The sequence below is a fragment of the Panthera onca genome, chromosome A3 (assembly GCF_046562875.1).
Source record: "Panthera onca isolate mPanOnc1 chromosome A3, mPanOnc1 haplotype 2, whole genome shotgun sequence".
NCBI classification, from domain to species: domain Eukaryota; kingdom Metazoa; phylum Chordata; class Mammalia; order Carnivora; family Felidae; genus Panthera; species Panthera onca.
The window spans coordinates 44,334,087-44,347,160 of record NC_138341.1 but is presented as its reverse complement, the minus strand read 5'-3'; the positions used below and the strand labels follow the sequence as shown (position 1 = coordinate 44,347,160).

The 13,074-nt window shown below is 35.3% G+C and overlaps 1 protein-coding gene across 5 annotated transcripts in view; it reads left to right on the top strand.

The window, feature by feature from the left end:
- Positions 1–13,074, top strand: part of CTNNA2 (catenin alpha 2) — a 1,102,119-nt gene that overhangs the window by 1,065,623 nt on the left and 23,422 nt on the right. For 3 of the 5 annotated variants that reach the window (XM_060656428.3, XM_060656437.3, XM_060656453.2), the window contains one exon: positions 5,614–5,757. The exons of the other annotated variants lie outside the window; for them this stretch is intronic. In XM_060656428.3, the coding sequence (XP_060512411.1) occupies positions 5,614–5,757 (144 nt within the window). The remainder of the gene's footprint in view (positions 1–5,613; positions 5,758–13,074) is intronic. 5 annotated transcript variants of the gene reach the window in all.

Genomic DNA, 13,074 nt, shown 5'->3' with positions numbered 1-13,074 from the left:
AGGTATTACATGTGGAAGAAGTGGGAAATGAGGAATGTTATAAGTAAAAATTTCCTTGGGTGCCAGGCATCATAACAAGTTTTGAGTCTAGTATACCACACCTGTATAGGTGTCTCCCTGAATTTAAATAGTCTTTGTGCAAAGGAGGATGGTGTATTGCTCTGTTAAAGAAGCTCTTTAGTTACATACTTAGTGACAGTGGCCCTAAACCTATCAATTTGATCAATTCTATGCATTGAAAAAAATCAGTTTTTTCACTGATGAAATTAAACTGATTTATTTTATGCATAGAAACAGACTTTATATTCTAATGCTCTCATTTTAAAGTGAGAAAACAGACTCTCCTGTGGCAAAATTGGAACACGAACCAAGCAAATAACTCTTTACCACAGCTGGAAGCATGGGTTGACCTAACTTGGATCTACTCAATGGATTAATTTGAGTGCATCACCTGAACCTGTACTCTGAGGCATTTATACTTTGGTCTGAGGGCATTCATTATTGCTCGTCAGAGGAGAAGTGGCTAGTGGCTTTAAGAAGAATGTCTCTGCCTCAGAAATGTCAGTGCCATTACTTGTCATTCAGTCAGTGAACTTCCATTTCTTTAGGTTTTAAAGCTATTCAAGTTTTGAAAGCCTCTCTCTAATCAAAAAGAAGGCAAGTGATCCACACCTTAATCTATTCCCAGTTAATGTTTTGGATCTCAGTTCATATTCAGAGCATTATTTGGCAGCCAACGACTAGCAATATTTTGTGAAAACTTGGAAATTAGACATATGGCAGGTACCTGGATGAGGGACATTAATTTTGCATCTTTTGATATCTGTGAGACACAGGCAAACCTATTTAAGCCGTGCTGGTTTATAACATTTTCCCATGAGACCTATTCTAATTTTGAGATGCTAGTTGTTATCATTGATTTCATTGTTAGATGTTGTTTATTAATATATTTTAAATAATGTCTAGTGTCTTAGGAGCTGTCTCCTCATTTTTAACTAGTTGTCAATATGTGAGAACAAATCCAGAAAATATCTGTTCCCTTAAGTTGAACCAAGTTATTATGGGAAGCTACAGTGTGGGGTAGAATACCTTTATGTTTGAAATAGTATCTGTAATTTAGTGTATGCTTTCTGGTTTTCCTGTGTACACTTGGATATGTCAGCTCTAGTCAAGAAATACATTATTTTGAATTAGTTACCTAAATCCATTGTGATGTTTTTGTTTTTTTCTTATTCCTACTTGGATATACCTCAAGAATTCCTGGATACTGAGGCAGTTGGAAGAAAAAGAAGCTAAAATGTGAATAAATTGATACAAGAATATACACATAAATAGAAGATAAATGTTAAAATCATACACTAGATATTATCTGGGGATCTTACTGATTTTGCACCATTTTCAATTACCTCAGATGACTCAAACTAAAGCAAATTAAGAGACTCTATAGGAAAACTGAGACAAGATTTTATGTTTGGTATTGGATGTGATGAAATTTTTTGACAACCATATTTTTCTAGAAAAAGGTTAGTGTTTCTGTATGTTGTTCCTAAGTTCTAATGACAAACCAACAATCCGAGCTTCAATGAGTTGTATTTCCTTTTAGTACATAGTACATTTTCTGATTCGTTGAACAACATTTCTATGGTGCTCCAACTAAAAAGGCACAGTGTTAAATATCTGTAGGGTGAGGATATTCAAAGTCCTTTCTCTATAATAGCAAATAATTTCCATGAAAAAGGATAAGGTTTTCTGTCCATTGTGCTTTTGTTAGATTGTGTAATCCATTGGGTTTTCTTTTTTCCATTTAGTTTCTCATCTTACTGTTTAGCATTCTCAGCAAGAATAGCAGGGTGTCTGTTGATGGCTATCTCTGTGTATTCACTGTTGTTCTTGGTTTACTATATTCTAGAAATAAAAGCATGTTTAACTTACTATCTTCTGCATTCTGTCCCTACAGATTTTGTCAAATGCTTTCTCCAGCTTAATTTAAATGATTTATAAAATATAGCTTTTATCACAGCCCTTAGGAGAGAAATATGTGCCATGTTATGGCCCATGTATCTTACAAATAGGAAAGACTTTTGGATGGGCAGTGTGTAGTTTTCTTAGTTTAGATTTCTTTTACTGCTTCGGAACATATTGTCTTACTCTATCTTCAACAGTCATTTTCTTTCTGGGCAATAAATATATTTCAAATATTTCATCCTAATCCAATTTTCTTGAAGGCAAGCTTACTTAATTTGGACTGTAATCTTTTCTTTCATCATCAATACTACATCTTACATTATTGCTTTTCTCTGAATACCTTCATCTGTGCAGATGCCTTGCTGATAATGAGCTTGAGTGGAACTCTGACTAGATCTTCTGTCAAATCTGCACAATCTGTATCTTGACCTCTTTCATCCATTTCCTTTTGCAAATCTATTTCTCAACTGAGAGAAGTTCCTGGAGAAGTTCCAGGCAGCATCATCTTCTAAGAACCATATACTCTTTTAAGCCCAAGGCTATGTATGTGAGACACTATCATAAAACAAACTCAGAACAGAATCTCTTTATCTAGGAACTCCTGATTAAAATCCATTGCTATCAAAATTGTTTAGATTCTCTATTGCTGAGATATTTCTCTTTAATAATAACATTTTGGTCAGATTGCATGCCAACTGCCTGATCATGTCTTACACACAATGAATTACTTTATAAAGACACCTTTTGATTATTCTTTTGGAGTACACAAATTATCCCACCTGACTTTTCTTGATCTTTTGCACTAAGTTACACAAATACGCCTTTTTTCAACAGACGAAACCAATCCTACGTCTCTTTGATCAGAATAAAATTATAACCATGACTTCAGTAATGGAGTTTCTTGACTCAAATCTTACAATCATTTCATATCTTGTCTTGAAAGGCTAACTCATCCATTTATGTGATGTCATAGAGAGTATGCATCAAATCCATAATTGTAGTGACAGTGTTCATAAACAATGTCAAGTGGCTAAATCCTAAGAAGAATTGGAAATTATCTGATCCTGGCATTGCATTCTGTGTCAAAGAAAGTTCATTTTGGTTTTTCTTAAACTAATCTCATAACCAAAGACATTATTGCAATCAATCATACTAAATCACCTAAAAAAGTCAGCACAGTTCACCACTCTGCATCCTTTTGATGCAGCCTAGTTTTGCATTGGGTTCCTGAAGTCATGCTCCATTTCCAAGTAAGCAATAGATAATAAGAAACATCAACAAATTATAAGTCTAACTTGTTTTCTTTCAATAGTTAAAAAGTGTTTAACTCCATTTTTATTCTGATATATTAACATTGGCAGATATATACCTTTTTTGTTGTGTAGTAATATTGTTAAGGTGTTTCTTGGAAGAATGAACAATTGCAATCAGTAATCTTATAATAACGACCTTTAAATTTTGTATGAAAGGTGAGATGACACAAATAAGCTTCTAATACATAATAATCATTTTTGAAACTGAAAAATAAAGATAAATGAATAGCACGTTCCCTATAATGGGAAAATCAGGAGATGCCTAATTTCTAAACAAATGGGATCATCATAAAGCATAAAAAAGCAAGGATAAGCCAACTAGTCAATGATCCAATGAGTAAAAATAGGAAGAAAAGAAAACTTCATAGGGCCATTAATTGTGAAAACTCACACAATAAAGCTGTTGAATATAGAAGCTGAATTTAGATTTAGAATTACTGAAAATAGAAATACAATAATACAAGAAGGAAAACAAGCAGGATATCACTGCTTTCTCTAATAAGTACAGAAAACATCAAATACTAGAAAAATTCCATTTTTTAATTAATGCCAGATATTTTTTTCTATTGTATTTAATTTTCTGAAGAAATTATTTAAATGCCTCTAACATTTATTTCGAAGTAAAATATGGGAGTAATGTTGCCAAATCCATTATCAGTTTGAATTTAGTAGCATCTATGTTTCAAAATGCTCCCTAATCTACCAGTTTTGCTTAATTAAAAAAAAATATGTTTATTTTTGAGACAGAGAGAGACAGAGCATGAATGGGGGAGGGTCACAGAGAGAGGGAGACACAGAATCTGAAGCAGGCTCCAGGCTCTGAGCTGTCAGCACAGAGCCCAACGCGGGGCTCGAACTCACGGACCGTGATATCATGACCTAAGCCGAAGTCGGATGCCCAACCGACTGAGCCACCCAGGTGCCCCTGCTTAATTTTTAAATTGTGATCATTAATACACTTACATATTTCGTGATCTAGAAATGGCAGGATTAAAAATGGAATTATATTGGCTTAAAACATAAGAAAAAATTTTTAATCATGAATATTGGTTATCTACACACAGAAACATGCTTTGGGCTTTACCCATTTATGATGCCATGAACTGTAAACTATAATTTTGAATCTTTTACTAAAATATTTTCTGTGGGAATAGTGAGTTTCACTTTTCATATATTGCACTGGGCAAATGAAGATCTGGCTTCCATGTGGATGGTTTCAGAACCTACCTGCTCTTTGAAACTACTCCTTCCTTTTGTCATATTACCCACTCAACAACTTTGAGTAGTTCATAGTTTTTTTAACTTCTAAATCTCCATTTAAAATAAAAATACCTTAATGTTCTCCACATTATTCTCCCATAGTGCCTAATTTACCACCACCCCCCCACCCCCACCCCCGCAAAGGACTCAGATGTTAAACAAAGCGATAACAATATGACTATACCTTTAGTGCATGTGACACACATTTGGTCAGTTAACATCACTGGGTAACTTAAATTTGACCTCTGAGAGTGGTAGTGCAGGGACCTTATGGTTATGGAAATCTTCCCATTCGATTTTTCTCCCGTTTTGAAGGTGGGCTTTATTTACCCCCTTTACATATATACATATATATGTTATATTCACTACACAGAGAAAAACTGGTCAAAATTGTCAGTAATATTTCATGCAGAAGGTAAAATCTTAAGAAGTAGAAATAGGCATTGGTTATTGGCTTATCTTTTAAAATGTGCCTGTCACACAGCCCCTCCTTGGGTACAAAAAGGAAGAGTAAAAAGAATTGCAGTTGTAGCAACAATGAATTCATTAGTTCTTCAGTGATTCCAATGAGAGAGGTAAGTATCCTTTTAGTATCATGTACTGGCTGCACATGCAGAGGCCAAGGGCTTAATGAAGGTCACACAGCAGGGCAATGGAACTTCCAAGAAAGACATCTGAGATTCCCCACATACTGTTCCAAGCTTTAAGAGCTGTAGCCCTTGCTTTCTCTCTTGGTGATCTTCAATGCTTTAAATAGGGGATTCATCCCCTTTGAACCCACAACGATTGTCCCCTACAATGCCTGACAAGGCAGGGTGCTTCTTCATCCTCCTTCTCCAAAATGGTCCATTTATCTGTTCAAGAGAGCCAATGAGGAATTCATATGGCTGGGCTGCTTAATATCACAGATGCCCATCCATATCTCTTTCAGCACCTAATTCCTTCATATGCCTCTTTCTCCCAATGACCCCCTCCCTCTTCCACTTCCCCAATCCCTTCCCAATAGGGTACGTTTTTTTTTTTTTTCTCTTGCTCTCTCTCTCACTCACTCTTTTCTGTATCTCTCGGAAATCAGACAGGAGTTCAGAGCACTTTCACTACCTTTTATGAGGTAGATTGTGATGTCATAGATGGGGGCAGGGCTAGTCAACTTTCTACCCACCTCCCAACCTGTGCTGAGGGAGCTCCGATCGGGAGTGGAAGCAGTGATTCCTCCATGGTGAGTAACTTTGCTTTCTAATGTAATCTGTTTCATTGTAAACATTAATTTTGAAAGCAGGTGGATGGGGTTTCAAAGAAGTAAACATACGACCACTCAAGTCTTCTTTACTTACTATTTGGGCAAATGATCTATTTATTTATTCTTTGGGCAAAGGATCTATTTATTTATTCTTTGTATGAGTCAAGAATTACATAGCACAAATACATTCTTCAAGCATGATCTAAACTTGAGAAGGAAAAATGGTATTTCATTCCTTTATTTCTTAGTCTTTCTTCCCATTGGGAGTGAAAGTCATTGCATATGTGGAATGAACCCATTCTGTAGTCCTTTGGTGAGCTTTAAGGAAGGCTAGTTAAGAGTGTGTATTCTTCTTTGTTTGAAAGATTACAGGGTCATAAAACATCCTTAATTGATGTTGGCCCAGAGAATCAGTCTGCTCTTCTAAAATTATGGGGTAAAATTGTGAAGAAACTGATACATAAAGAATTAATGAACTTGGTTTTGATGTAAACAAATGAAAACTTTCTAATGCAAAGACTAAAATATTTATGAAAACAAAGGAGTCCCCACTCTTGCAAGATTAAGAGTGAAGCCATTTCAAGGCGTTACTACCAAATTTGCTACCTTTTTTTGTTGATGTTGCATGTCGTAACACTGATGCTGTTTTGTAAGTTCTCTTCATAGTTAGGAGCTGTGAAATGTCACTGTTCTTTGTTTCATTTGGGTTTCTATATGCTGATTAATTCTTTTGTATGCCTTAGTATTTAGAAAGAAAAGATAACTGGAGTGAGCATTTTTCCTCCACTTTCCTTATTCTCTCCTGAGTACTTATTAAAACTGTCAAGATACCAGCTTTTATATAAAAGGGCAAAATAAGTTCATGGAGGTGGTTAAATCTTTAAGGGATGCTGAAAAGCATCGGGGTGGGTGTTTTTAAAACAGTTTGGACCATTAGAATGTGAGGCCCTGTTACTTTTCATGGGGTGGGATAAAAGCTTCTTTGTGTGGATCATGGGTATTAGGAAATGTATTAAGAGGGTATCATTCATTTTTTTTTTTTCAAATTATACATCCCTAGTTAACTATGTGTGGATATTGGTGTTGGAAAATTGGAGGCAGTTTGAAAGGTGGAGTCCTTTCTCAGCATTAGCTTTTCTGTTATGCCAAGACCCTCTCTCCCTCCTGCCCTGCCAAATTATGCATTCCTTACAGCTCAAATGCACTAAGGTTAATACTGTTTTTTTTCATTACCTGGGGAAGAGTAGCATGGCAACTTCTCAAGTGATTTTCCCACCTACGCTTTCTAACTTAAAGAAGTCACTGTAATAGTAGGGATTTCAGGCACAATAAGGAAAAATGGAGCCATAACTAGCAAATAGGAATACTTAGCTGATAATTAACTACAGTCAACTTAATACTGCAATGTGGGTAACAATGCCAAAGTCTTATATGTTGGGTGATCCCTCTCAAGTCTTTGGCCTACCTTCCTTTAAAACTGCTAATCCCCTCAAACCCAGGTAGGAGGAAACCTTCGGTGCCAGAAAAATATAATGTCTAATCATAGCTCAAGTGTTTAATGTCTTTTATCAACCCCTCATACAGCTGCCAGGTAAGAAATGCTCATATTTTACAAACCCTTGGAATATAATCATCTTTAAACTTCGTGAGTTAAGAACAGTTGTGTTGTGCACTTGTGCAAATTCAGAGAGTCTATCATGGAATGCATTATGCATGCACTTGTTTATCTTCATGTGCATGTTTCATTTATAGTGGTGTTCATTATTTTTAAAATCCATTTGTATGTATCAAAACTCTAATTTAAAAATACTACTGTATTTTGTGCTATAAACAAAACAATGAAGTGTAACAGTAATTGCATTAATTTAGGGTCTCAACACTGGCGTCATAGTTCCATTTCTGTCATTGACTAATTAGGTGACTGCAAGAAAATTACATAGATCATTTAGGTCTCCATTTTCTCATTGTAAAATGATGATAGGTCATCTATGGGATATATCTTAAAGTATCCCTGCTCTAAAACTGTATGGTTTTATAATATATTTTTTAAGAAATTGCTTACAGGAAAAAGACTGATTCATTGATGAGACATTGTTTTTGTAGGAGACATATAATTGTATAGACCAAAAAGAAAATTTCAGTCCAAAGTTGGTCTTAGAATGTACCCTATATTTGATGGAATGTTACCAAGTGGGCCCCATTCTTTTAAATGGACAATATCAAACCTGTGACGTTAGCTATGTGTTGGTTTGGAAGACTAATTTGTTTTTCTAACTCCATAATTTTGTTGTTCTGATTATTTGAGATAAAAAAAATCCTTATCTACTATGTAATGGACAGATTTAGGTATCATTGGGACTATAAAATTAAAAAAAAATACTTCTGCAGTATTGTGGGAATTCCTTTGTAGTGTTGGGAAGGGTTGATGAGTAGGGAATTGGTGGGTACTAATGTGTTATGGGGGATAAAAGACATGTGGGGCCTGGCTTCTGCTCTTGAGGAATGTGCAACCTTTTTGGGTGTCCAGATACGTGCCAAGTGTCAACTTAGAGGTGAAGACAGAACATGTCTAAGAACTAAGATATATTCCTGTGGTGTTGGGTAGACTGGATTGCACTGGGAAATTTTTGTGAGAAGCTGAGGGCTTCAAGTCATTTGGAACACAATGGTTTAGATTTGTGTTGTTGCACGTAAGGAGGGCAGGGAAGCATTTCAGGTTGACAAGACCATGGAATTGTAAATCTTGCAGAGTAGGTCTTGTGTTTAGATATGGCAAGTATCAAAGCCATGTATCAAAATGTTTGCCTATAGTCCAGCCCCACACTTTTCCTGAGCCCCTTTTCCCTTAATCATATGCTGACTTTACAATATATGATACACCTGTTTAGAAGAATTTAGGAGGCTGAAAGTGAGTGAAGTGCAAAGATTATTTATTAAGATATAATTAGGCAGCCATTGTGTCAGTTACACAAAAGGTCACATCATTACTCACAGCCACAACGGAGGAAGAGAACTAAATAAAAGGGAGGAATTAGGTACAGGTGACTCTAGCACTAAGGCATTCTGATTTTCTGACAAAAGTGGAAAAGGATTATCATTTTAGATAAAGGGATTATATTACCATTGAATCATTTAGAAATGTCGGATGGCCATGAGGAAATGCCCACTAGCTGGAGAATCCATGTAAGCAGGACAATTTTCCAAAGCAAACAGAAGGTTCTCTGTGTACTGAGCAGGAATTATGTCAGACTGCTCTCAGACAGCCAGTGTTGAGCAGGTTTAAACACTAAAACTGCACATTGTTATGTAAGCCTCCTTCCCCAATGCACTTGGAAAGAGGTTATTCATTTGGGCATGATGTGCCAAATTGACAAGAGAAGCACACTTATGTTTGAAAACTTCTCTGCTGCTGTAGATTCATAGGTGGCTTTCAGTGTATACTTAGCATCACTTAGCAGTTTGTTGTATTTCTTGCCATCTAAGTTCCTACTTTGACCTTTTTAATAGACTGGAATTCCATGAGTAGAATTGCTTTATCACCTATCCCAGATTCTAAGGATTTAGTTTGTATCATCCAGTAAAATGTTTCTTAATTTCCTATCATGACATAAAAATTAATTTCTAGAATATACCATCTCAGAAAATACCTTTCAAAGGTGAAATTAGTGTATATGGGAAGGATGAAGTAGTGTGATCAAACTCTGGGTTCTCTTAGAAATAATTTTTCCCAAAAAAGTTCAAGCAGGACTTAGGTAAAATTTAAACAATATAAAGTATTAAAGGAATTTAGAGATATAAGAATTATGTTTGTCTCAAAAGAATAATTGCAAAGATGGCAACTGTTCCCCTGACCTCGTAGTATCTCTAGAGGTGGTTCTAGTATCAGATTATAATTCAACAAATGTTTATTGGGTAAATGATATGTGCTATTTACTGACCTGTTTATGAATATGGAATTAGCATGGAAAACAGACCTATAAACAGTAACTACAATAGATTATTATAATCACTCTAACAGAAATACATGCAAAGTGATACAGGCATTCGGAAGAGAAGGGGGAAGAGGAAACTTCATAAAGGGGGTAATATGTTTCTGAACCTTGATGTATAAGTAGATAGTTTTCCAGGTAGAAGAGGAGAGATAGGATTAGCTCAGAAGAGAAATATAATGCCTATAGTTTTTGAGGTATAGATGTATTCTGTGCTAACTGGACCTGAAAATGTCAGAGTTGGATGGAAAGATGAAGAAAAGTAAAAAATGGAGTTAGAGGTTGGGCTACATTGGTAAGGGGCACTGAAGAGTCTACTCCTGAAATCATTGCACTATATGCTAACTAATTTGGATGTAAATTTTAAAAAATAAAAAATAAAACAAGTGAATGAAAAAAAAAGAAGTTGGGGAAAAAGTGGGGTCTGGATGCCAAAGAAATTTTTCTGACCCATTCGGATTTTAATGAGTGTTTCTCAAAGTGAACAAAAAGATCATCTGCATGCCAAACCCAGCAAATGGTGGGAAGAGACTGCTAAAATCCAGCCTAAGATACAGACCTGTTGAATTAGAATCAGATTGTAGGGAGTAGGCTCTTAGAATCTATAACTACTCCATCCTACCCCAAGTTTCAGAATCTCTACAAGGCAACAAAACTTAATCATTATGTTTCTGTGTTCTTGTAAAAAGTTTCATAAAAAAGAAACAAAATATTAAGATTAAATATTAGGGAAAATAGGATCTAAAGACAATATAAGAATATTCTTGGGAAAATTGGCTTAAATTTTGATTAAGCATGAAAAACTCTCTAAGAATGGTGATTATTAAGTGTAAAGAATTGCCAAGTGATGCTATTATATCTCCTTGAAGGAAAGGCATAATACTATAAACATTTAAGACTATAAAAATTACATCTTTCATTTTCATGCTCCAATACAAAGAGTTAAAGAAGTCCAGAACTAAGTTTTACAATGGTCCAGAGCAATATTTATTTCTGGGTGGTATTTTTTGGTAGAGCTATTTAGCTACTTTTACATTTTGATTAGGGGAGCTTCACTGAAAGAGAAATGTATAAATAAGCATTAACATCGTGACTGAAAAAATTAAGCATTCATGCTAATACAGAGCCTAATCTATATGACCTATGTTGAAAAATATTATCTAACTACATGTTTGAATCAACAGTTGTTTGCAAGGGCTTTTTTTTTTCTTCTATTTTTTCTTCATGAATAACAGCTATTATCTTATACCCATCAGTCTGTGTAAAAGTTACACAAGTGTTCAAAGATGCAAGAAAAAGAAAGGCACTAAAGAGGTATTTTACGTTTGGCCAAGACATGAGGATGAACCCTGGTCTGGAAGGAGGTGGCCCTCAGATCACAGCAAGGAGAGTATGTTCTGGATTTAACCTGCTTTGCACACAGGTCTCCTGTTTCAGATTGCCAGAATCTTTTGTAGGCTTTTGAGAACTTGTTTAGCGGTCAAGAGGTGATAGGGAACTTTGGTTTTCTCCATATTCACCTCTGTGCAGACAATTGCAGTAACCACTGTGACAGAGATGGTGATGCTATCACGTACTAGAAGCAGTCGACTGGTAGAGTGCCAGTACCTGCCATTAATTGAGCAAATTGATTTTGGCATGTTTACCTAAAGAACTTTAAAAAAAAACCTTACAGGTTTTTTTGTTTGTTGTTGTTGTTGTTGTTGTTGTTTTAACTAAGGATATGTAGCTCTGTTACTGGCTTTATCACACCAATCCAGGCAAACATAATCTTGAGTGGTTCTTAGAAGATGTGCCAGGAAAAATTATTTACGTGAATAAGGCCTAGCATTTTACCTGAATAAAAGCCAAGCAGAGAACAGTAACAGCCACATGGTTTTGATGTCTGGTACCTAAAAAATAAGTTATAGAGTACACCACGCTCTCTTAAGGTAGATGTTAAAATTACAAGCAAGGTGTTATTGTTAGTTGTGAATTTGGAAACCGACTCTGTCTTTTACAATTTGGGTGCTACTGGGCAACATTCCTAATCTGAGCTTTTGCTTTTGCTTTATAAATTGGAATAGTAATACAGTTAGAAGGACAGTAGGACAATTGTATGTAGTTAATAACATGATTATACTAGCTAAGATGCAGTGAGGGCTCAGTATTTCCAGGCACTGTGCTAAGTATTTTAAATGCACTATGCAATGTGTTTTACCAGTTACCTTGTGGAGGAAACATTGTCCTCCCCATTAAAAATATTAGGAAAATGAGGTTCAGAGAATCGAAGTAACTTCCTGGAAGTCACAAAGTTAGTGACTGACATACTGTGGTGCTTCTATTGTTTTAATGTTTATTTATTTATTTATACATTTTTTAATGTTTAATTTTGAGAGAGAGAAACAGAGCATGAGCAGGGAAGGTGCAGAGAGAAAGGGAGACACAGAATCTGAAACAGACTCCAGGCTCTGAGCTGTCAGCACAGAGCCGGATGCAGGTCAAAGTCAGATTCTTAACATACTGAGCCATCCAGGTGCTGCTATGACATACCATGATTTTCCTAAGAAGCCTTCCTTGACATTCTCCCACAGCATGATGTGTTGTTTTCTTTCATTCCTAGTAGGGCACTGCAATGTAAGAACTTATTATATGTCTTCTAACTACTCTGTGAGCTCCATAAGGGTAGGAAATGTGTCTGAGTGTTAAATTTTTCCGTTTCTTGCATAATAAGCATATAAATGTGTGCTTAATACATTAGCTTACTATTTTTTTCTAGTTTAATTAATTCCTTTGTCATTTTAAAAATTTTTCTAGTATATTATGTAGACTTTTTAAAGATTATGGTATAGAAATATACAGAATTTCTTTCAAAATAGCTGAATTAGTCAAATTAGTAATTTATTTCAAAAAGGAATTTAAAAGGGGCCACAGTGACAGAGTTGGTTTCATTTGCTTTCCCACATGAAGGTTATGATACATTAAAATGTTAATTACATCTAGATGTGAAATATTGTCCTTTAATTAACTATCCTAAATTATTAATTCCCAATAATAGTATTAACATTTTAAACAAAACCTTTCACATAATTTAATTAGATATAGATTCAGCCCCATATGCTAAAACATCCAAATACAGTTATTTTTCTATCACATAGAGTAAGTCTATATGTATGTAGTTCAGGGCCTACATAATGAACTCAGAATCATCAGACACCCAGAGTCCTTCTGATTTATGGTCCCCTCTGCTTAGTGTGGGCCTCTATTCTCAAGTTCATCTTTTTTTTTTTTAACGTTTATTTATTACTGAGAGACAGACACAGAGTGT